The following is a 24,566-nucleotide window of genomic DNA, read 5'->3' as shown; positions in this document are numbered from 1 at the left end:
TATACATTCAAAAAATTGTTCATAAATGTAAAAGGGTAATGAACGTTATGAGATGTTTAGTGGGGAAAGAATGGGGGGCTGAGAGGATGGCTCTAAGAAGTATATATACGGGTTTGATACGATCTGTATTTGATTATGGGAGTATAGTGTATCAATCTGCTGCTAATACTATGTTTAAAGAGGTGGACAAAATCCAGTACAAGGCGTTAAGATTATGTACGGGGGCGATGAGATCTAGGCCTACACCAACTGCAGCCTTGCAGATTGAAATGGGAGAAATGCCTTTAGAACTTAGAAGAATTGAACTGTCACTAAGAAATCGGATCAATATATTAGGACATAGTCAAGATCACCCAGTTAGGGTAGTTCTAAAACCTTTCTGGGAAAAAGGAAAGAAAGAAATCAAAAGTTTTGGATGGGAAGTGCCTAGAGTGGTAAAAGAAATGGAAATTGGTGAAACTCCAATAAGCCCTACAGTTCCGTGGTCAACAATCCCTCTGTGGTTAATATCTCAACCTACGGTAGATATGACATTGTTAAGTGAGGAAAATAAGGATAAGTTCAAATCAAATGTTCAAATAACACATAAGTACATTAATGAAAATTATTATGGTTATGCTTATATATTCTGATGCATCAAAAAATATGGAAGACAAAGTAGGTGTGGCATTCAGTATCCTAGAATTTAATGTCAAAGTTCTGGGAAAAAGGAAAGAAAGAAATCAAAAGTTTTGGATGGGAAGTGCCTAGAGTGGTAAAAGAAATGGAAATTGGTGAAACTCCAATAAGCCCTACAGTTCCGTGGTCAACAATCCCTCTGTGGTTAATATCTCAACCTACGGTAGATATGACATTGTTAAGTGAGGAAAATAAGGATAAGTTCAAATCAAATGTTCAAATAGCACATAAGTACATTCATGAAAATTATTATGGTTATGTTCAAATATATTCTGATGCATCGAAAAATATGGAAGACAAAGTAGGTGTGGCATTTAGTATCCCAGAATTTAATGTCAAAGTCAGTAAAAGAATCACAGATAATTTGTCAATTTACACTGGTGAAATGATTGCAATTTTACTGGCATTGCAATGGGTGGAGGAAAATAAGCCAATGCGGTCACGCATATGTTCTGATTCAAGTTCCTCTTTAATTACAATTAAAACATGTCATTCAGAGAGCAGAGCAGATATAATGATTGAGATTCTTCAAACAATATATAGGATCCAGATGATGGGAATTTATGTAGCTTTCTGTTGGGTACCAGGCAGCACATGTGTAAAAGGAAATGAGTTAGCAGACGAATATCCAAAGGAAGCAACAAAGAAAGTAGACATAGATATGCAGATAAAGCAAAGTGGTATGCCATCCGCCATTAAACACCAAGAAGAAGAAGACGAGTTCGCGCAGACGGTGCGAGTTCCTTCCTCAGCCAGTGAGCGGCAGTAGCGCGCTGATGTGCTGCTGATCTCCGCGGCGTAGAGGAAGACGAGCAGAACAAACACGCCACGTGAGTTTACTGTCCACTGGAGGAAGCGTTATTTACTGAAAAGTACACAATGAAAACAGAAAAACAGCTCAAACAACAGAAGAATGAGAAGCATTTCAGGTAAATCAGAGGCTTAAAACTTCTTCAATAAGGGTGTTTCGGAGAGGTTTGTGGAAATGTCTGGTAATCTTGTTAAGTGGTAAACAAACATCAATAAGATGAAGTAAACTAACAACCAGAATCTAGAATATTTCATTTTAACCATATACGTTATATGGATTGACAGAAAATGGTGAAGTCAGTGCAGGGTATGCCTAGAGATGTGATGCTTATAGCCTTGCATCCTTCAGAATCTGTCATTTCTTATTACAAGGCCTAAACTCCACAGGAAGATATAGGAATATTCACCATGTGTTTTGAAAACCTGAAAATGCCATCTTCTTAGACAGTGTATTCATAGACAGAAATGACTGTAAAAGTCATGGAAATGTGTTTTGGTTGTGGGACTCTTGAATATATAGTTCTTAAATGTTGTTCATCCTGCATTCTATTTTTTTTTAAAGAAATTAATGGTGGGTTTTTCTTATACACTTACAGAAGAAAGTTAGTTTTTATTTATTTATTAAATTTTTTTTTAATCTAGGCTCCAGAAAACCGTTTTGTTGCTTCACAGTTGCACTATTTAGCATTGCTTGGATTGACAGAAAATGGTGAAGTCAGTGCAGGGTATGCCTAGAGATGTGATGCTTATAGCCTTGCATCCTTCAGAATCTGTCATTTCTTATTACAAGGCCTAAACTCCACAGGAAGATATAGGAATATTCACCATGTGTTTTGAAAACCTGAAAATGCCATCTTCTTAGACAGTGTATTCATAGACAGAAATGACTGTAAAAGTCATGGAAATGTATTTTGGTTGTGGGACTCTTGAATATATAGTTCTTAAATGTTGTTCATCCTGCATTCTATTTTTTTTTTAAAGAAATGAATGGTGGGTTTTTCTCATACACTTACAGAAGAAAGTTAGTTTTTATTTATTTATTAAAATTTTTTTAATCTAGGCTCCAGAAAACCATTTTGTTGCTTCACAGTTGCACTATTTAGCATTGCTCAGACATTGCTTTTGTTTACTCAGTTGATTGAAGTTGATATCTAATTGTAAAGTGTCTTGTCTTTTGTTAGTAAAAAGAATTCAAAGAAAAATGCTGACCCTGCATCAGATGACCACCTCCAGCAGATTCCTCATCGCTTGCGTGAAATCATGAAGAGTAAAGAGAAGATGAAACAGGGCTCCCAAAAGAGGAAAAAAGGTACTGCCGGTCTTACACAATTTAAAAAAAAATTTTTTACGTGTTGCAGTTTGTACCGCACAATAAAAGCAGACCCAAACTTACATGAAAAACGATTCATATTCAAGTTAATTCCTGCAGTTCACTTATAAAAGTTCATTTTGAACAAAAAAAGTCTCTCTTTTTTAATAAATATAGGTCATTTATTAAAAAGTGTGACTCAAGCCTTGACGATTGGTAATGGTGTTATTGATAATGAATGTGTTAACAATAATATGTCAATATGAATTATTGTCATAATTCCTGGAGGGCCAGTAGTGATTATTTTGAAACTGAAAGTCTGATCTTTCACTTTCATAAGATATTTATTTTTGTCAACCCACATAATTGGTACCCATTTATTGTTGAGGGGAGTGTGGATTTACTGGGATTCTGTTGAAACAATTGCATGTAGTTTAGCAGTTTGAAAACTGAGTTGGATCATGTGGGCCGCATGCTGTCTGGGTTTTGTCTGCAGACAAGCTAGTGACCCACAAAAACTGCACAATGACACGGCTAGTGGCAAGGGCAGCGGAGGAGGGGACTTCTTGCTGTATGTTCATATATGTTTCTTATTTTAGCCTCTAAGCCAAAGATGCTCTCAGGAGATATTCCTATCCCACACTTCCGCAGAGGGCGAAAGGAGTCCGAGAAGAATTATGTCCGCCGCATGACCGAAGAGACTGAGCATGTCCTCTTCCTCACGAACAACCAGGTACAGAGACATCCGGAGGTCAAGCTAAAGAAAGAAGAGGACACAGAGGAGAAGAAATCCACTAAAAGGAAATGGTTAGTTCAGCACAGGGTTATTATTGTTAACTAAAACTAAACCCATAAAAAAAAGTTTCTTCAAATAATTAGAATTTTTATTTTTTACATTTTTATAATTATTTTTATTATATTATATTTTATTATATTTTTATTTCAGCAAGTTTCCAATGCAACATTTTTTCTTTTTGTTTAGATTGTCGAAGTACTAAAATAACTCAAAATAGATACAAAAAATAATAAATAATACTAAAATTTAATAAAATAAAATGACAAAAACACACAAATTTAAACACACAACAATAAAAATAAAATATAATACAAAAACTATAATAGTATATCAATGATACAAAAATAACACTGGTTCGACATGCATTGATGTTCATGATTTAAAGCTAATCAGATTAATTGTAGCCAATTTTTTAGTGCAAATGCATATAGTAATTATGCAGGTTTTTCTATAAATAAAGCCTGTATTAATTTCTAACGCTGCACTAGTGTGTTAAAGTGTCTTTGTCTTTATTTTAGGCTCCATAAAAGGAAACTTCAGCAACAGAAAAAGAAGCTAAACCAACAAGCGGAACATGAAGAGGAGGAGATGTTCAAAGGCATGCATCAATTTTATTAGATTTAATCTGTAAAATTCGGGATCAAATTGCAAAACATAATCATATTCCATCATTTCTCTTCCTCTTAGATGAGGTACCGTTTGGAGAGGTTGCCATGGCGCCTCCATCACTGAGTGTTAAACCAAAGAAAGCCGTAGTCAAACCCCAGGTAAATTCTTTTAAGTGCATCCACTCCTTTATGAGATGCTAATTAATGCTGTTTGTTCATTACTATCATCCTGATCATTCCTCCAGGGGGCAACCAAAGGCCTCCTCCTGAACTCCCTCCTGGGTCACAGTCCTGCGTCGCTCAACAAACCTTCTATGGCGAGGAAGAGGATTGTGGAGGAAGAGCGGGAGAGAGTGGTGCAGCTGTACAGACAGATGAAGCAGAAGCAGAGAGACAAACAAGAGCAGGACAGGGCTGCCATGACCTCCACATGATGCGCTGCTATTTGTATTATATAGTATTGTATTATATCTATGTGTATATTTCATTTTTCTACACATTTTGCTACCTCTGCTGGCCAACAATACCATATTGATGGATTTTGTGCTAAAATATTTACAAGTGGATGTAGCAGGACTGTGTATAAGGCAAACAAATAAATTAGTTCACACTTTTAAATAATGCACAGTGAGTTCACATGCATTTGGTCCCTTAATACTCAAAATGACTCAAGTAAAATATTGATATTTGAAAACGAAAGAATTATCTGGTGTTATTATATAAATTTAGGCATTTATTCTCATCCTGCACTTTTTATGCTACAGAATGATACCTGAAACTGGCTTGATGAAAGCTGTGATAATACTTTTTAAAAGCAAGTGATCATTGATTAATAAATTGATTGATTAATAAATTATATATAGTGTCAATCAATGATCACTTGCTTTTAAAAATGTAATATCACGGCTTTCATCAAGCCATAGTTTCAGGTATCATAAAAGGTGCAGGATGAGAGTAAATGCCTATATATATATATATATACAAATTTTTTTTTTTACATTATTTTCGTTTGTAGTACAATTTTGTACATTATATTTCCCTTTCATGCTTTCCCATTAAATTTTCGAGTGGATATATTTTGTAGACTGGGTATTTATTCACACAGTCAGTGATATGTGAATGCGTTTGTTTTAAGATGTTACTAAATAGATAAGGAATCCAACGTTGTGCAAGAATGGGCAATGGTATTTATCTTCCAGTGTATTCTTTTCCTTTATTTGAGCTAATACAGTAGCAATAGCCCCCATGTGTAGACCGCATCCCACTCCAGACGCCCACTTCAGTCCAAACATGCGGCCCAGTGCCACAGATCGATATCATGTAACATTGAAAGAGGAGAAACTCACAATCAAAGCGGTCGTCATGGCAACGGCCCAACCGGATTCCACCAATCAATGGGCTTCATGAGGCTGAGAGATGCTCAGCGATGTGCCAATGTCCTACATAAAGAGTGTGGGACAGGGAGACTGGGCAGCACACACAGAGAGAGAGGCTGGCGTGAAAAAAAGGCAAGGAAGGACGACATTAATCCAGGACGAGAGATGGTGAACTCCGGAGCAAGCGTTCCTGCCGTGGTCTGTCTGGCCAACCTTTGTGTTGCACTTTGTGTAGGAGGTAAGATCATCGATTTTTTTAGTAGTTGCTAGAATAGCCATATATTTTTGTATGTTGTGAGGTTTTTCCAATCGTTTTTATTTAGCCATCTGTAATATGATCAGAGCAAAGATTAGGACTTTATTTTGTCATTTTCTATACAGTAGTTGCATAATTTGCACAAAAGCACAATGATATATCTAATATAGATTACAAACATGATTCATTTCACACAAAAATCTAAATATCTAAAGTATTTGTTTATATAGACATAACGTTGCACTGTTCATTTTATAATACAAGTCACCATCTTTACAGGAAATGCAATAGCTTTCAAATGAGTGAACTGCTCAAACTGTCAGGTGTGAGTGAATGAGTCACATGACTTGAGCAGCGAGCAGCAGTCGGAGTCTTTCATTACGATCTTGCTTGTGATTTTGTATTCAAACTTTTTCCTCCTTTTTTCAGCCTGAACTTGGGCTCTTTCACATTTAAAACTGCCTTTGGAAGCCAAAATGCAATATAATTTGTCTAACACTTAATTTTATATGCCTCTGATTGCTTGGAAAAATGAAAATTTGCAGTCGAGTGCCAGAAAGAAAATATTTTGGGTGTTTTGCATTCATAACACTGGTTCCAACTACATAGATGACCTAAAAGCAGGGCCGTCCTTAGGGGGGTGCAACTGGTGCAGTCTCACTGGGTCCCGCTGCGAACGGACTGAGGGGACCCCCCCCCAGCTAAGGACGGCCCTGCATACAAGCAAGAATGGCTACAATTATTTGAAAGATTATGTTCATACATTGTTCAATAACTGATCAAATATGCAGTGCAAATGCATGCAAGAACATCTAAATTACTCATAACACTCATTGTTCTTGTTTTTTGAATGCATAAAAATTGTTTGTTACTCTTCTGAAGTTGTGAAATATTAAAAAGCCCTCTTTCTTAATCCACTCTGCTCACAAATCTCCTGTTTCTGTCCTGCAGCTGCATTAAAGTCGGATGTGGTGCTGGAGAACAGTGCTACCACACTGAACCATTCAATGGCGCTGGTGCAGCGCATGGAGGCCCTGCTGACCCAGGGAAACGGCAGCGACGTGATCCTGCGTGTCCAGACGTTAAACACGGACGAGGTGAAGGTGATCCAGGTCCATTCACTGGTGTTGACTCTACAGAGCGACGTGTTTGATGAGCTCCTACAGACCCGTAACTCCACTGCGATGGTCCTCAGAGAGTCGCCGGACTGTGCAGCTGTCTTTGACAAGTTCATTAGGTGAGTGATTCATTACTAATTAGTCATATAGAACATTTTTATTTAAAGCGATTTATAGAACACTTATTATAAGCACAACCCCCAGGGAATAACCTAGGATTGAGGTGATAGTTAATTACCCTTGAACCTACAACCTTACAGTTACCAGCTTAAATCTATAATCAATAAACCACAACACTCCACTAACTGGGAGCAACCAACTGGGTTTTCTAGGAAAAAGTCTATGACATAATCTTTTTTGCCTTTTAGTTGACTTTGGTAGACAGTAATGTATTGCTTGTAATAATCTCATTTTGTTAGATTCACTTTCTCTTTTTGAGTTGTATTTTGAAGTACTGGAGCAAAAGATTCATTTAAAACGATAATGGCCCGTAAACAATATGCAAGGTGTATTAATAAATAGGTTTATTTTTTACATTTGTAATTTTATATTGTAGATTGTCAATACTTTATTTAATTTAATTTTGTTAATTTGTTTGTATTTGATATTGTAGATTAACAAAAAATGTTTAACTGAAAACTTACTTTTTTATTTAATATTGTAGATTTTAAATAAAATGTTTATATATATATATATAAATTTAAGGGGGTCTGAATACTTTCCGTACCCACTGTATGTGTGTATGTATTCGATGTTGTAGCTCTTCAACCAAACATTCATTTTATTTATATTTCCCATTTTTTATTATATATATTTTCTATTGTATAGATTTAAAACTGTTGCAACCAAAGTACTGTTAATACAGGGACAGTCTCAAGGCCACAATAGTGATGCATGAATATCTCCAGGTTTTAACCTACAACTAGACCTCGCATTTTGACATAAATAAATTGAATTCATTTTATTTATATTTCCCATTTTTTATTATATATATTTTCTATTGTATAGATTTAAAACTGTTGCAACCAAAGTACTGTTAATACAGGGACAGTCTCAAGGCCACAATACTGATGCATGAATATCTCCAGGTTTTAACCTACAACTAGACCTCGCATTTTGACAGATAAATAAATTGATGATGAACAGAGAAAAACACCATTAGTGCACCATTTAGTGTAGCATTATCATTCTTCACAGGCTATGGAGATAAAGTTTCAGGGAAATCAAAGGTTGATTTTTTTCCAACCCGACCTCTTTCCCTGCAGGTACTTATATTGTGGTGACATCACGGTGCGTCTGAACCAGGTCATTCCTCTACACAAGCTCGCCAGCAAGTACCACGTGTGGGACCTCCAGCAGGGCCTCACCCAATACATGACCCAGCACCTGTCCAGCGACTCACTCACGGGTCATGTGGTGAGCTGGTACCAATACGCCACGCAGATTGGGGATGTGACCCTGCAGAACAGCTGCCTGCAGTACCTGTCCTGGAACCTGTCATCGGTTCTACAGAGCGCCGAATGGAGCTCAGTGAGCGAAGAACTGCTGCTTACTTTGCTGCAGCGTTCAGACCTGATTCTGCAGAGTGAACTGGAGCTGTACGAAGCTCTGGAAGCCTGGATCAACCAGAACCAGCCCTCAGTTGAGACGGCCAAGAGCGCCCTTAACGCAATACGTTACGCCATGATATCACCTCAACACTTGTTCCACCTACAGAAGAAGTCGTCTGTGATGTTGAAATATTACGAATCGGTACATGATCTGCTCTTCCTAGCCTTCCAGTTCCACGCAGCCTCACCCATCCAGCTCGCAAAGTACTTTGACGTAAACTGCAGCCTCTTTACGCCACGTAACTACCTGTCGCAAGCATGGGGCTCCCCGTGGGTGATCAACAACCCAACGCGGGACGACCGCAGCTTCAGTTTTCAGACTCAACTTGGACCGAGTGGCTACGACGCCAGCAAACGCGTGACCTGGAACGCTCTTTTCTCACCCCGCTGGCTTCCTCTAAGCGTGCGATCTGCTTATCCAGAGCAGGGATCCTTGCAGCCCACTCGTACCGATGGAGGGCGTCCACGGATCATCATCACACCGGCCACCTCGAGCCCAGACTTTGCTGGCGTCAGCTTTCAAAAGACTGTCATCGTTTCAGCCCGGAAGCAGGGGAAGGTGGTGGTCCGTCATGTCTACAACTTCCACCAGAGTACGGAGGAGGCGGGAGACTTCCTGTTGGAAGCGGACCTGCAGCGTAGAGCATCCGAGTACCTCATTGACAGCTCGCTTTACCTGCACATTATTGTGAAGCCCCTCTATCACAGCCTCATAGTAGCGAAAAAGTAAGAGTCTTGTTCCTCTACCGATGATTTCTGATGCCCTATAGCTTTGAAAGCAAGATTTACATGTCCAAATATATTTACATTTATGGATTTGGCAGTTGCTTTTATTCAAAGCAACTTAAGTTGCATTCAAGGTACAGATTTACATTTTGATTTTACACTCATATGGACTCAGATTTGATTTGAATTCATAGATTTTCCTGTTGCATTCTGGTGTGCAACACCCATTTTTCACCATTCAGTCAATTCCCATTGGATAAAATCAAAGTCCATCCTACTCTTTCTCATTTTATATCCTGTTTCACTTGGAAATAGGAGATTACAGAGGTAAAATGGGTTGTGAATGGTTACTTCAGTAACCTATTTTTAACATGATGCATGAAAGCTCACCCTAATTTATTAGTACTTGGAAATTACCAGTCACATTTGTAATATTGCCATGAGTGTCATCCCTTAAGTTGTATGGTGAGCATGCTGAATGCTTTCATAAAAAGAAAGAAAAAAAAAAATCTGAATAGATTTTTTGCTCACTTGTGTTATATTGCAATTCATGTTAAGTTTAATTAAAATCACAATTTATGAACCCACAAATTACTGTGTCTATTCAATATTTTATGCATTGGTTCTGCTTATAATATATATATTATATATATATTTGGGAAAACGTTAATATTTATTTTCTATTCAGTTTTTTTAGGCATTGGTCAATTCTGAGATTTTTGCATTTTGCTTCCATAAATGGTCTCCTTTCAGACTAATGGAAAGAAAACACTTTTACACTTTATTATTATAATTACACGTTATCTATCGGTGTCTGAGCCAGAAATCTCCACTTCAGTGTCACTTAAATACACCAGACTGTTCAGGTTCATTCCTTTCTACACTTTGAATCACAAGAAACTGAAACCAACGAGAGTCGAAAACTGCATCTGTTCTCTCATTGCCCTCTGGTGGTCAAAAAGTGGTACATGCTATTGAGCCATTGAGCTATTAGAATTGAGAGAGTGGTTTATAGGCTGGCTCTCGTGTTGACAGGTTTCATGATGCCATTTGGCTGGAGTAAAGCTATCAGAAGATAACTATTAGAAAGTCAACTGGAGCACAGCAGTGCAAACGCAGCGTTTAGAAGCAGCTGCTGGAGTGATTATGGATGCTGGGCAGGTGCATGTTGGGAAAAGAAACATGATGCTCAGGCTACAGTATGTTTGGAACAGAATACTAGCTTACTGCAGCGTATATACACTGTATACTACAGACTAGAAAAAAAGTCAAACAGCACAGTGTAAAATGCAGGGATAAACATTTAAAAACGTATTTATTTATTTATCCAAATTAGTGTAATAATGTCATAACTTTTAATCTGATAAATTAGAAAGTCAAGAAAGAGATATTTAAAATCATGCATCACACTGGCTGAGTCAAGTGCATTGCATTGTGGGATACATTACACACAGAGCGCTCTGTTGAATAATACAAAATTTGACAAATGTATTAGGTAAACCAGGTATTCTTTCCATACACAAAATGTCCATGCCACATACTTTAGATATAGTTTTAGCATTTCTGTGTTTCCCATACATTGATTTATTTGTGGCAGCCCACCACAATATCAAAACTGACCCCCACAAATAGATTTTCCAAAAGGCTTTGACTTCGTTGTATAAGCATGAGCTCTGCACGTTTCAAAGTCAACACACGGCCCAGGTGTTTTATATGAATGTATCTTTGAAGAGAACTGACTGTCTTCAGAAAAGGATCGATGTCATTTTCATTTAGTGAGCTCAAGCTCTGCTATGCCTACAGCCGTTACCGGGGAAACCACTAATTCTGCCCCAAAAGTGCCTCCTGCTGGCAGAGAAGGAATTTGCATTTTCAATAAGCCCGTTTGCAGTTTTATATATTTCCCCCGGGGGAAGTGCCACCACACATAAGAGTGTAAGTCTGTGGGAAACTGCATTGTGTGAGAGTCAACACTTGGTTCAATGTCGCTAAAGGTCATTAATGGAAACAGCTTTATGTAATCAGTGTTGGAGGGAATGTATTATCTGTCAATACTGCTCACTCAGTTGTACTGCATGTGGAGATACCAACAGAGACAATAATACAGTCTCTGGAAAAGAAACCCTCCTCTTCATCTTCAATCACACCCTTTTTCTGCAGAAAATACAGATTTTTGAGAATCACCCTTCAATCTTTTGATGTCTTTCCAAAAAAGGACACCAAAGAACCAAATGATATAAGGAGCCCATATAAGCATATATGAAAGAATAAAATGCTAAAAAAAAAGTATGTGTACAGTGCAACAGCAAAGAGCTTTTTTTATATTTTAGAGAAGTCAAGTTGCGATACCAAACAGGACCACATGGAGATGCCAAAAACTCCTAAACCAACCGCCTGCTCAAGAGCACTCATACACGCATTATAACGGACTCACATGTGCTTACTGTACGACTCCGGTACCCCACTGCAATCGCCTTAACCTTGATTGCAGTCTTCATCCATCAGAACTTTACTAGCGAGACACTGGTTATCCAGTGAAGAAAGGTTTGCGTCTGATCTGGCCATACAGCGTTGGGATGTGTTGACATTCCATTCAGTCTGTACTTCACACAGCGCGTGTAACGTGTGAGGGCTCGCACTCTTCAGAGACAATCACTGAATATGACAGAGCTCGTGTTTAAAAGCAAAACACACTGGAATGAATAACTCAGTGAAAACGCAAAGCGAGTCTCTATTCTCTCTGCAGTCTCTGATGTAATCAGCCTGGTTTCCTTTATATTAGCGCTGTTTTGGACTGATTGTTTGAATGCATTAGCTTACTGGATTATTGGACTGAAAACTTTCTCGGAGTTTAGCGGCTTAAAATGACCTGATCGCAAGCAGAGAAACAAAATTGGGGTAAAGGGTTAGAATAGAAATTGTGCTTCAGTAATTTTGCTTTAATTGCGTTAAATTATTTTAATGCGTTAAGGATTATAAAATTAATTGCATGCGGTAACATGTACGTTGACAGCCCTGTATATATACCATATATATACCAGTTCTCTCTGGTCCTCGAATCTGATTGGCTGAGAGGAGTGCGATAATGTTCTTCTAAATCTCATCTTTTGCATTCTAGAAAAGAAAGTAAGTAATACAAGTTTGGAACAACATGAGAGTGATAGAGTGATTTTGATGACAGAACTTTCATTTTTGAAAGAACGATCCTTTTAAGAAATTTCTCATGACTTTAACTTCATGCATGTATATGCAGCTTTAAATAAACTTAAATGTACTTACATGACAAAAGATGCAGCGACCTGTGCCTGGTGGCTCTTTATTTATCTGCAGTTGACACAAGCCAAAGGGAGAAAAAGAGGAAAAATCAACGAATATCAGCGAAATATTGCATATATCAATACAAATGAAAAATAATTTATTTTGACTAATCAAAATGTCAGTGTTTCTCAACTTTGCAAAGAGATGCAGGATGCCTGCTAGGTTGGCTGCTAGGCTGCTACAGTGGTGTCCAGTTCTGGTCCTGGTCCTGGAGGACCAACATCATGCAGAGTTTAGCTCCAACCTGACCACACACTTGAATGGAAGTTTGTGGTAATCCTGAAGACCGTGATCAGCTTGTTCAGCTGTACATAATTGGGGCTGGAGCTAAACTCTGCAATCAGGACTAGATGGCAATCAAAACTGAAAAGAGAGAGAAGACAAACATTGCATTAATGGTATAAAACCAAAGTTGTATGTAACGTCAGGTTGACTTGGACATGACGTCAGACAGACGTTGCATTTTGGTTGAAAATGAAAATCGGGTTGATGTCAATATTTGATGTCAATTTGACGTTGACTTAACATTGGATTTTGGTTACACAACCTAACAACAACAAAATATCAACGTCAACTGACGTCGGTATTGGACATCAATTTAACATTGACATTAGACGTTGAATTTACATTGAATTTTGGTCACCCGACGTCACAACCAAAATGTAACCAAATATCAACGTCTTATGACGTGTGCCTGCTGGATAACCACTAAAATGGGTGTAATTTAATTCCTATTAATTAATTCACAACTATTTTGATGAATTTAACAAATTTTAATAGAAAACTCAGAAATTAACTAAGAAATCTGAAAGGTTTACCTGGTTGAGCAGAGCTGGGCGGTACCAGTTGAAGTCGGAATGACAGCTCATTAACGATGCAGAGTTTCTGCAGTCTCATTGGCTAGAATTAATCACGTGCTAAAGCGCTGACACGCCATTTAATGTATTAGAATATTTAATATTACTTTTTTCCTTTTTTCCTTGCAGAAATATTTAATACATTTTTACATCACTAATAAATACTAACAATGAATGAATTAACAAATCAGTCAATGATCTGTACATTTGATTTAATAATAGCCTACAATGTATTTATATACAAATATGAATATTACAACAAAAACAATGTATACTATTATATATATATATATATATATATATAATGTGTGTGTGTGTGTGTGTGTGTTTATTGAGTGTTTTGATGAGGTCTAATTGGGGTTTGAACTACTGTAATATGGTAAAATAATCTGTCTGACTTTGTCTGCAAGCAGCTACAAACCAAGTGGTTTTCTTGTTGACCGTGTGCCGTTTTAGTTAAGTATTGGATGAGCTGTTGAATATATTACATTTTTGTGGACAATTTATTGTTTACATTTTACTATCATTGCCACAGAAATCTAATTTTAATGCAACATTTGCATGTAGATAAAAAAAAAATAAAATCATAAAAAAAAACAAACAAAAAAAACATTATAACCCGCAGTGGGCTTGCCCACAGAAAACCCACATAGGGCCCCCAAAACTGCTGTGGGCCTCACGTGGGCTAACCCACATGGTTTTAGTGTGGGTTTGCTCTGCCCACACTGTCCCACAGAAAACCCACAGTGGGTCCACACGGGTATGTTTGCTGGGATGTCACTTAACACACTCAGCTTTTTTGTTTGCGCACTCACTGCAAACAAAAATCAGATACCTGATTGATTCAAATTCAAGACTGAGAAACATATTGATGCAAATTCTTAAACTCACTAGGCTTGAACTAAAACCCATTGACTCTACTTCACTGCCCTGTGAAACTGTGCATCATAGATTCCCCTTCAAAACATGATAGAGGGATAATTCTAATCTCACAAACAGACTTCATTCATCAAGAATACCATTAGAGATTAAACTGACCACACCTGAACTGATACTGCTCCGTTAATAACTCTCACTGCAACAGCTGGTTCATATTTCCTCGTGTACTTTATCTTGTAGCTCAGATTATGAAGGATATGAACTTGTTTTAAAGGTGAGAGTAACTTTTCTCCCATACTATCTATCTATCTATCTATCTATCTATCTATAGTATTTAATTTGTATTTATCTATTTACTTTTTGATTGTTCATAGGCATCTGATGGCCAATGAAGTAATTTAGCTGCCCCGCCCCCCCCCTCCTCCCTCTAGTAAAGAGGACATGTCATTGGATAATGTGGAAAATTCCCTCAGGGTGAAATCAGACTTTCAGCAGAACAAAATCCAATCCTCTCATTGGATCTCCTGTGTCCAATCGATACTCTGTTTACACAAACTAGGGTCATGGATTTAAATGAGTCCAGCCAGACAATCTTTGTCTGGATGATCTCAGTGACAACTATTTACAGTCTAAAAATTAATGAATTGTCTCTTTAAATGTACAGTACGTGTTGAATATGTCAAATAGATGTATGATGTCATACTTTGGAATGTTATCTGTTAGGATTACATAATTTATGATGTGATTGAAATACAATTATCTCAATGAAATATACAAATATGTTGCAGACCTAAATAAAATGACAAAATATGTTATGATGTCAAACAAACATTTTAAAATGGACTGTGTCCACCTTGAAATTAATACAAACCAAGGCGAGCTATAAATTATTTTTTAAAGCACACTGCAGATGATATTTTCAATCACTGTTAAGTTTTATTGTGATAGCTACTGTCACAGTTTTATACACTGTAAAAAAAAATCCGTAGAATTTACGGTAAAAACCGGCAGCTGTGGTTGCCGGAATTTTACCGAAAAAAATACGGTAGCAACGTTTTCGGTTTTATGGTTTTAACTTAAATTTACAGTTAAATACCGTAATTTCATTAACTGATATAATGTTAATATACCAACCTATTGAAGTACTGAAATCTGTTTTGTACCTTTGTAATACACTGACAACCACCAAATGCAGGTGGTGATGAGAAAGTCACATGATGAACCAAAGCCCATCACAAGCAGCTTTTAAATAATAACATATATAGAAGGTGCACAGTGTCATTCACACAAACGCTAAATACCATCATGGTAACACACATGAAACTGCAATAATGCAATAAACATTAATTTAACAACATTAGGTGTAACACACAACCCTAATATACAAAACTGATAAGAAAAAACTAAGAAGAAACATAGTTATTTCAACAAAAAAACATCAAATTTGAAATGTAACGCAGGGAATTCTGGGAATGTCAATTTACGGTTATTCACTGTAAATGATACAATCTTTTTCACTTCCAAAAATGGTATACTACCGTAAAATTAATGTCCAATACATGTAATGTCCAATACAGTTTTTCACCGTGTATAGTAGGGGAATTTACCATTAACCATTTAACAGGTTTTTACTGTAGCATTTTTACAGTCTTTTACCGTTAAATTCACGGTCATTTTTTAAAGTGTATATAAAAACCTTTGATTAGATATTGGTTCCCTACTTTTTCTGGTTTTTAAAACCTGCCAGCAATGCAAGTCATTATTGCTTTGGTTGTAACACATTGTCATATAAAACAAAATAGTATACCTTTTATCAACATATTTATCTTTCAGCAGCAGATAAGTAACATTCATGTCTTCTTTCATAAACATTAACTTTCATGTCTTTAGTCACTAAAGCTCTATTGCACATCGAAAGCACATTTACTGCTATGAACACAACATTCTTTACATATTATTCAGATTTGCTGTAGTGTATATATTTACAACTCTTCGACCGCTCGTGTTGAACGAATGCCAGATTTCATCCAACCCCTGAGATTTTAAGTGCATTTTTGACAAGATCACAGAAGATGTACATGGACTGAGGAGTTTTATGGTACATTCACTACATGAAAACAATAATTGCCCTAGATTAGCAATACTCTCATTAAAAATGTATGGGTAATCTTCAATACTGATATTATAACACATTGTAACCAACACATCAATTATGCACTGTATATCAACATAATTTTCTTTTGTACAGAATTGCATTTGTAGAAAGAGGAGAGAAATACAACATTGTTAAGAGACCAGCTCATTAATAGGTTTTTAAACCATCTGTGATCCATATAGGCATATCCTGCCACCATAAAAAACCTGTTTTCAGTCACAACCACATGTGAAATATGGAGGCTAGGTTTCTAACCTCATTTATCTTAAATCATGACATAATTGCAATGAGTTTCAAATGTTTAAAATGTCCCTCTATTGTAGATTTAATGGCATTGACCAGATCAAAAGGAAACATTTGGTTCTCATTTTCACTACAGCCTTCATTACACCGCCTATGCTTTTGAAGACAAACATAATTTTATCACTGGCTTTTGCACAAGGTATTATCCTGAATGTGCTATTAAAAGCCTGTGTGCGGGGACAATCCAACAAAACCATCTATCCTGCAAAATCATTGTGACTTGTTAAATCAGGGGTGTCCAATCCTGCTCCTGGAGGGCCACTGTCCTGTAAAGTTTAGCTCCAACCCCAATTAGACCCCAATTGGAGCTAAACTCTGCAGGACAGAGGCCCTCCAGGACTGAGTTTGGACACCCTCTGCTCCAAAACTTAGTAAGCTACATACCTAGACAGCATCATAGACTGGCTTCAGTTGTGAAAGCTGTTCCCAAAGTAGGTAGGTAACAGCATTATGCTACTTCCTAAGGTAGCCTACCTTATTTTGGCCAAATGTATCCTTAATGAAGAAAGCAATCCCAGAATGCATTGTGACAAGCTCAGTGAAATAAAAAATGCATCCAAGATGGTGGACAGGAAACTAACTCTACCCAAGTAAAATAGACTGTTAGCACTGATGTGTAACAAATAAAACAATAAGCGTTCTAAAATTAGATCAAAATATCAAACATGTTTGGTATTCTCCGACTGGATGGCATCAAAATTTGAAGCAAAAAAATTAAATAAAAAATCTGTGACCATAATACATTATGCCATTTATTTTTTATTTTTTTGGACAAGTCTGACTGCCCAAAAATCAGGTGAAGATTTGTGCAAAAGTTATATAATGTATTTCTCTGTTCCTTGGCTTGGAACTGAGCTTATATTATCTACAATATGTGCTGCTCTTGTCTATATTACAAATTGATTGCGTATGGACTGTCAGGGTTGATTTGAAAGTTAATGCTTGTTGATCTGTTTTAGATAACAAGCCTAAGTGAAAGTTACAATACATCTGCAACCCAGATTTTTGGGTTCCTGGCAACATTTTGCTTTCAAAATAGCAGCAAAACAGCCTTTTATGCTACACACCATATAGTCAGCATATACAATGCATATTTCTTAAATCGGTCATAACTCAGGCTATTGTCTTAAAGGTTTGAGTTGTAGTGGTAAAGAATCCTGACTGGAAGCTATGCTTTTGACATCATCAATATTAGATCCTTCCAAGACCACGCTGTCCCTTCTGATGTTCTTCTGGTCTTCGTCATCATCATCGTCGTCATCCTCCGTTTCCTCTTTATCCATGAATGCTACTTCATTCTCGTAACAAAAAGAGTTGGAGCTAGACCTGATGTACTTCTTTTCGGCCAAATTTCGAGCGCTGCATTGAGGTGTGCTGAGAACCTCGTAGGTGTTCTCGAAGCGTGAGTAGTCCACCTTGTAATGGTTTTTCTCCTCGAAAAGGACCGGCTCAAAGCGATGGCCCCACAGGATTTCGCTCATCACGTAAGAGCTGCGACACTGAGTGGTCATAGCCGTAGCTTCCACCATGCCCTCCAATATCACCACTATCTCCAGCCCCGAACTTTCCAGTTCCTGTTTGCTCATATCATAGAAAGGACTGTCCTCATCAATCTCATGCACGATGGTGATGGGTGACACTAAAAATATGCGGTCAATACCAGTGTCGAATCCGACATCAATGTCTATCTGATCCAGCGGAATAAACTCGCCTTCAGCGGTGGTGCGGGATTTGAGCAGCTGGGCGCGAACATGAGCTTCCACCAGGTGGCTTTTCCGGAGATTCCCAACCCTCCACATTAGACAAAGTTTACCATCTCTCATAGCTACTGTGGCATAGTGACTGAACACAAGGGTTTCGTTTCTTTTCTTAGGCTTGGCCATCTTAGCCATGACCGCACCAATGATGAAGGCATCAATGATGCATCCCAAGATGCTCTGGAAAACCACAATGAAGATAGCAAAGGGGCAGTCCTCTGTTACATATCGGTAGCCATAACCAATAGTTGTTTGTGTCTCCACGGAAAACAGGAATGCTGCCGTGAAGCTGTCAACGTTCGAAATACATATCTGCTCTTGATTCTCCGAGTCCCCAGACGAAAGTGCAATGAGCCAGAATATAAGTCCGAAAAGAAGCCAGGACAATAGGAAGGAGAGGCAGAAGAGGACCATCATCCAACGCCAACGGATGTCAACGCACGTTGTGAAGATATCAGCCAGGTAGCGCTGACCTTTTTCGCTCATATTGATGAACTGCACATTGCAGTGTCCATCCTTGTTGACGAAGCGAGTTTGTGCTTGCTGCTGCATGTGCACTTTGCCACCCACATTTCCATTGCCGTAGCCATTTTGCATGGCAATAGGGGACGGCTTCATCCTGCCTTCCTCAGAGGAAACTATGCTGTACCTGTGTGTTCTCACACTTCCCATCACCACCATAGGAGGGGGTTGAGACTCGTCTGCTTTGGAAAACAGTCTGAGTTTTTGGAGGACGCGTTGGAGAAACACTTTCGACCTCTCACATGTACCACCACACAAAAAATCTGTAATTCCTTGGCATCAAGCAAGCATTGAGATGGCCACTCCAAAGAAACAATGTTTTCGCTGAGGCTACGTGGATCTCTCCTCTTCCGTGGATTAAGTGGTCCTCATCGGCAAAGCAGGGCTGTAGAAATAACACATAGACAAAATAAGAGATCTGAAGAAATGAGTCTGGGGAATGTGAGGCCAACCTGTTCAGTTTGTACAAAGAAAATTATTATTTACGAACTGTGACATTACAGGGTTTTAAAGATTAACTGTCAAGATCAAGAGAAATATTTCCATGCATGTAAGGTCATTCCTCCTTTGGCCGACTTTAATATCAAGAGTGATGTAACTTCTGACATGACCTGACAGAGCTATCCAGAAACGCAGATGTTCAGATTAGAGCTGCATATTCAGTCAGAGAATTATACACCACATATATAATACCAAATATATAATATATAATGACTATTAGATGAATATATAGTTGACATATGAACATGGACAAATACACTTTTAAAAGTAAAAATGTTCCATATACAGGTAGTTTGCCAATAAACATGAGGTCATTAAAACAGCATCCACAGTATTTATATAAAAATTTGAGGGAAGAAAAATGCTGTTTCAAAACGTTTTAGATTAAGTTTAGTGTCAGGACAGTTTAAAATGAGAGGATGGTTTATACAGCGAACAAGCCGCATTTGACCTTCAATTCCGTTAATGTTATTTATATTATCTAAATTGATCCAATACACTAACAGAAACAAGTTTTGGAATCAACTAAATTAAAAGTGTCACACTGCAGGACAATAAAAATCAACATTATTTGTACTTTATTGTATTATTAAACAATGAACAGGTTAAAACTGAAATGCAAAACATAACACAAAATTCAGTATGCGAGTACAAAGGAAAACAAATTCGACAAAATAATTATTTAATGACTGATGTGCTATTCAACACTCTCTAAATTGCATGATGACATGCAAGGTGATAATTGATAATAAAAATACACATCATGAAGGGGCTTCATGCCAGATACAGTTATATCTTATTTGAATATCTTTTTCATTATTTTGTAACTTGTTAAGATAAGCTTGTGCTTATTTATTTTGTTCAGGTGGAATTATAAAACAAGGTTTATATAAGTGGATGGAAACACATTACATAAATAAATACACTTGATTTGTCTTTTGTTCTGAGGAGATCAATACAGTGTTGTCTGCTATAATATTACTGTCTGTTTCCAAGTAAGACAACCAGAAAGTATGGACCTTTTATGCATTAATATATTTTAATATTGTAATTTTGTAATTTAAACATACATAAACATATAATATAAATATATAATTATGAATCTCGAAAAAGCGTACCACAAAATACTATATTATTGAAAAATGCTGCACATTGAAAGATAATTAATCTATCAATAAAATAAACATGGTAAGCACAATTCACAAACTGATAGCATAAAATTTAATTTGACAATTCTCAAACAAGTTTAAAATAGTTACTCAACAAAAATGGTCTAAAACTGAATTTGTGACATTTGCACAGAGGTAACTGCTCGTTTTAATGACTGCAATAATAGTTCTAGCTACTGTTAAACAAAGATATCGCCACATAACTAAAACGAAGCTTACCTTCTGGAGTTCAAGAGCAACAGAAGTTTAGATCAGCACATTTCTGCAGATAGCAGTTGTTGTTATCCGGTGGGAAAGATCAGTCAAACATGATCGGGCTTGATGGAGGTTTCGATCATCTCACTCAGTGTTGGCCAAAGCTCAAGCCGATCGAAGAATAGTTTTAAAAAGCCTGTTAATCTCCGCCCTGCTGTCATGACAGACAGCTGTGATTACAGCATCTCTCACAGGACACCGTCACGATAACATGATGTAATACACAATAATCAGGTTTAAATAATTGATACAATAAATTAATAGACTATTTATTTTCATATTTATTACGTTTTTAAGGAAAAAAAAAACATTGCATATTTTTTTTTGACACGTTGATAATCTTGAAAACCTAAAAGAAAAAAAGCCTAAGCAGGAGTGTCATATCGCGTCGTTTATGACCAATTTCTCACGCCCATGCGGCACCCTAGCTGCTAGAAATAAGGAAGAGTGGGGGAAGACTTTTTCTTCTGTGAAACAGAAGTTAAATGCGTCAGTTATCATAGTTTTGGAGACAATGACATAAATTGTAAACCAAGTATGAAAAATATCCAGAGTTTTCATGTTATTAGATTTTTAGCAAAAAATTACATACCAAGGGGGCATTTTGCCCCATAGCAGAGGCGTCATGCCCATTCAAACCGAGAGTATTCGGCTCAGATTTTTGAGACAAGTGGATTTTGAATTCCGCTTCCAAAAGACAAAAAATAGTGAAATAATAATTTTTATATTTGATTCAGTGCTGCACATCACCAACTGCTAAATTCAAATCTGCATTTGCGTTTTGGCTGGCGCTGAGCCAGATGCGTTTTTACAGCGCTGCGCATTATAACCAATCACACACGATTCTATTGAGTTTATGAATGCAATGGCCAATCAGAGGCGTTCAGATGAGTCATCGCTGAAACACATGTGTTTTGTTCAGTGCACGCGCTTGCTGTCTGTATTCGAGAAGGGTCTGGCTGCATCCTGCGCTTGCACTCTCAGACTTGCATTCTCAGGCTTGCATTCTCAGACACTTGCGCTTCCGCTAGCGACTTCACTTGCAGTCTTTTATTTTTTTATTTTGTTCTATTTTTGATTACTTTTTGTTTGAATCTCTCAACATGAACTAATATGTACAGGCAAGCAGGTGAGCCCAGAATAAATGCAACACGCACAGTTTCATGTTAAGCGTTTTCCCATATATTGTTATAATTGGTAACTTACAATGCTTTTATTAAATTCACGTTTAATACAAAGTCAGTCGTAAATATTTTATGGCATGACATCCATATCAGGTACTTAAGTAAAAAGACGGGTTTAATGCATAAATAATAGATCACACTAACATTAGGCTACTTTGCCCATCGCCCATTATAGATTAACTAACATGATTTATAAAGGTGCAAAATGCATTTACTTACACATATGTGAGAATCAAGATATTTCATGATATAGTTCACACGTTTGGGAATATTTAGAATAAAAATGAAAAATAAAATAAAACATAAGCCTAAAAACATAACCCAGTTATACAGCGCTATCGTGGCTGCTGTGTGTCACATGACATGACAAGCATGACCAGGACTCCCCCCCATCCCTTCACTTGTGCCCCCTCAATAATAATAAGAGCATGACACCCCTGGGTAGGGTAATATGCCCTCAGTCTGACAAAGCAGTTTGCTTTATACATTTAAGGCAAAATCAGAGTACAGGCAGTTTTAGCTTAAAATTTAAAAGAATATAATCAATAATCACGAATTACAAAATTATAACCTATTTGAAAAATAATGTTAGCTGATGCTAACTGGCTAGATAAGTACCTGATGCTAACTTGAGGTAATTTTGAAATATAAAGTCCAAATATTTGTATTCAACCAACTAGAATACATTTGATGGAAAAACAAAGGATTTGATGTTCAGAACAGAGTAACTACAGTAATTAAGCCATTTTACCCCACAGAATATGTTTGAAAAAAATTGGCATTCTGAAAATATAATTATATTTTTCTTAAATAACGTACTCCCTATCTACAGGCCTTACTATTTTCATTCCATCAGGGGCAGTTGTGGCCTAATGGTTAGAGAGTCAGACTTATAACCCGAAGGTTGTGGGTTTGAGTCTCAGGTCTGGCAGGAATTGTAGGTGGGGGGAGTGAATAACCAGTGCTCTTTTCCACTCTCAATACCACGACTGAGGTGAGACCTTGAGCAAGGCACCGAACCCCCAACTGCTCCCCAGGCGCTGCATCAATATGGCTACCCACTGTTACGGGTGTGTGTGTGTGCACTTGGATGGGTTAAATGCAGAGCACAAATTCCGAGTCACCGTACTTGGTCACTTCACATATATACTGTGGATGCATTTTCAAATTATAATACATAATTAAGAATATTCGGAATGTTCGATATTATTTATCTTCATGAAAAAATAAATAGAAGAATATATATATAATAAAAATAGATAGAAAAAAATAATATAAAAATAAATAGAAGAATACTCTTATTTTAAGTAAAATAACAGTAAAATTTATCATATAGTAAATTTTTATAATTTGATCAGTAAAATCTGATAAAAAATACAGTAAAATCAGTATTATTGTGAGCTATTGATACAATTTACAATACCAGTTCTCTATTTTAATGTCCTGTGATGGCAAAGCTGAATTTTGGCATTACCTTTCTGTTCCTTCAAAAATCATTCTAATAAGCTGATTTGCTGCTTAAGCTAAATTCTCTCTCTCTCTGTGTATTTAAAAAAAAAAAGTGAGTGAAGTGACATGTGGCGACCCATACTCAGAATTTGTGCTCTGCATTTAACCCATCCAAGTGCACGCACACACACTTTGAACACACACCCAGAGCAGTGGGCAGCAGTCCAGGAAGTAGTCAGGGGTTCAGTGCCTTGCTCAAGGCTCTCACCTCAGTCATGGTATTGAGGGTGGAAGAGAGCACTGATTATTCACTCCCCCCACCGACAAGTCCTGCCGGACCTGAGATTCGAACCCGCAACCTTCGGGTTACAAGTCCAACTCTCCAACCATTAGGCCACAACTGCCCCATTTATAAATGTTTTTAAATAGTGTATAATTAGCTCACTGCTTTTCAAAGATTAGCATGCATAGTCACTGAAGCACATCAATGCTTGCATCACAATATTAAGTACTGATAACCATCAGTTTCTCAGTACCACAAAGATGATAAAGCATTGATGATCCTGGTCATTCTCCAGCCCTTCTCAACCTAAACTCATCAGAATCCTGGGATTGAAAATGTCTCCTCCGGGCATTTATTTAACCTGAGCATACGTCACATCATTAGATCCAGCAGCTGAACATATAGAAATAAATATTAAATTCATATTTAACATTTTTTATACAGTATTTGATTTCATAAATTCTCAGCGATGCTTGTAGATGCAGTTTTCAGTGGCTCCTTGTGAACTATGATTGATGTTTTTACTTTGACACTCACCTTGATGGGTCACCAGGGTCAGTTTAGAATAAACAGTGTCAGAACTTTCACTGGTATTCCCTAAAAGACTTGTAGATTTGAGCTCAATCTCAGCATAGATGTGTTCAGCA

The 24,566-nt window shown here is 37.2% G+C and overlaps 3 protein-coding genes across 4 annotated transcripts; 2 read left to right on the top strand and 1 right to left on the bottom strand.

Annotated features, from left to right (window-relative positions):
- Positions 1-1,410: 1,410 nt before the first annotated feature.
- Positions 1,411-5,172, top strand: ccdc137 (coiled-coil domain containing 137). Of its 2 annotated transcripts, none has more exons than XM_016440168.1 (6): positions 1,411-1,607; positions 2,670-2,806; positions 3,397-3,604; positions 4,112-4,191; positions 4,281-4,360; positions 4,447-5,172. In XM_016440168.1, exons 1-6 carry the CDS (start codon positions 1,558-1,560, stop codon positions 4,633-4,635), a joined length of 744 nt encoding a protein of 247 aa, XP_016295654.1. In that variant the 5' UTR covers positions 1,411-1,557; the 3' UTR covers positions 4,636-5,172. The 2 variants fall into 2 exon arrangements, with proteins under 2 accessions (XP_016295654.1, XP_016295655.1); XM_016440169.1 differs by having other exon boundaries at positions 1,412-1,607; positions 2,670-2,797; positions 4,447-5,171.
- A 23-nt stretch (positions 5,173-5,195) lies between these two features.
- On the top strand, positions 5,196-9,348 carry LOC107653455 (BTB/POZ domain-containing protein 17-like). Its single transcript, XM_016440167.1, has 3 exons — positions 5,196-5,815; positions 6,785-7,070; positions 8,217-9,348. Exons 1-3 carry the CDS (start codon positions 5,596-5,598, stop codon positions 9,289-9,291), a joined length of 1,581 nt encoding a protein of 526 aa, XP_016295653.1. The 5' UTR covers positions 5,196-5,595; the 3' UTR covers positions 9,292-9,348.
- An 8,283-nt stretch (positions 9,349-17,631) lies between these two features.
- LOC107653444 (inward rectifier potassium channel 2-like) lies at positions 17,632-21,085 on the bottom strand. The gene is made up of 2 exons (XM_016440157.1): positions 20,968-21,085; positions 17,632-19,463 (listed from the first exon to the last, which is right to left on the bottom strand). The coding sequence occupies exon 2, from the start codon at positions 19,235-19,237 to the stop codon at positions 17,918-17,920; it is 1,320 nt and encodes a 439-aa protein (XP_016295643.1). The 5' UTR covers positions 19,238-19,463; positions 20,968-21,085; the 3' UTR covers positions 17,632-17,917.
- Between the last annotated feature and the right edge of the window lie 3,481 nt (positions 21,086-24,566).

The sequence above is a fragment of the Sinocyclocheilus anshuiensis genome, unplaced genomic scaffold (genome assembly GCF_001515605.1).
Source record: "Sinocyclocheilus anshuiensis isolate Anshui unplaced genomic scaffold, SAMN03320099.WGS_v1.1 scaffold383, whole genome shotgun sequence".
In the NCBI taxonomy this organism is placed as follows: Eukaryota; Metazoa; Chordata; class Actinopteri; order Cypriniformes; family Cyprinidae; genus Sinocyclocheilus; species Sinocyclocheilus anshuiensis.
The sequence above is the reverse complement of the archived record's forward strand: the minus strand, read 5'-3'. Positions and strand labels throughout refer to the sequence as shown.

Coding starts and splice junctions, on each gene's coding strand:
- ccdc137 (XM_016440168.1), top strand. CDS start 1,558: ATGAAAACAGAAAAACAGCTCAAACAACAGAAGAATGAGAAGCATTTC. Junction 3,605..4,111: donor AAATCCACTAAAAGGAAATG/GTTAGTTCAGCA, acceptor TCTTTATTTTAG/GCTCCATAAAAGGAAACTTC. Junction 4,192..4,280: donor AGAGGAGGAGATGTTCAAAG/GCATGCATCAAT, acceptor TCTTCCTCTTAG/ATGAGGTACCGTTTGGAGAG.
- LOC107653455 (XM_016440167.1), top strand. CDS start 5,596: ATGGGCTTCATGAGGCTGAGAGATGCTCAGCGATGTGCCAATGTCCTA. Junction 5,816..6,784: donor TGTTGCACTTTGTGTAGGAG/GTAAGATCATCG, acceptor TCTGTCCTGCAG/CTGCATTAAAGTCGGATGTG. Junction 7,071..8,216: donor GTCTTTGACAAGTTCATTAG/GTGAGTGATTCA, acceptor CTTTCCCTGCAG/GTACTTATATTGTGGTGACA.
- LOC107653444 (XM_016440157.1), bottom strand. CDS start 19,237: ATGGTGGTGATGGGAAGTGTGAGAACACACAGGTACAGCATAGTTTCC.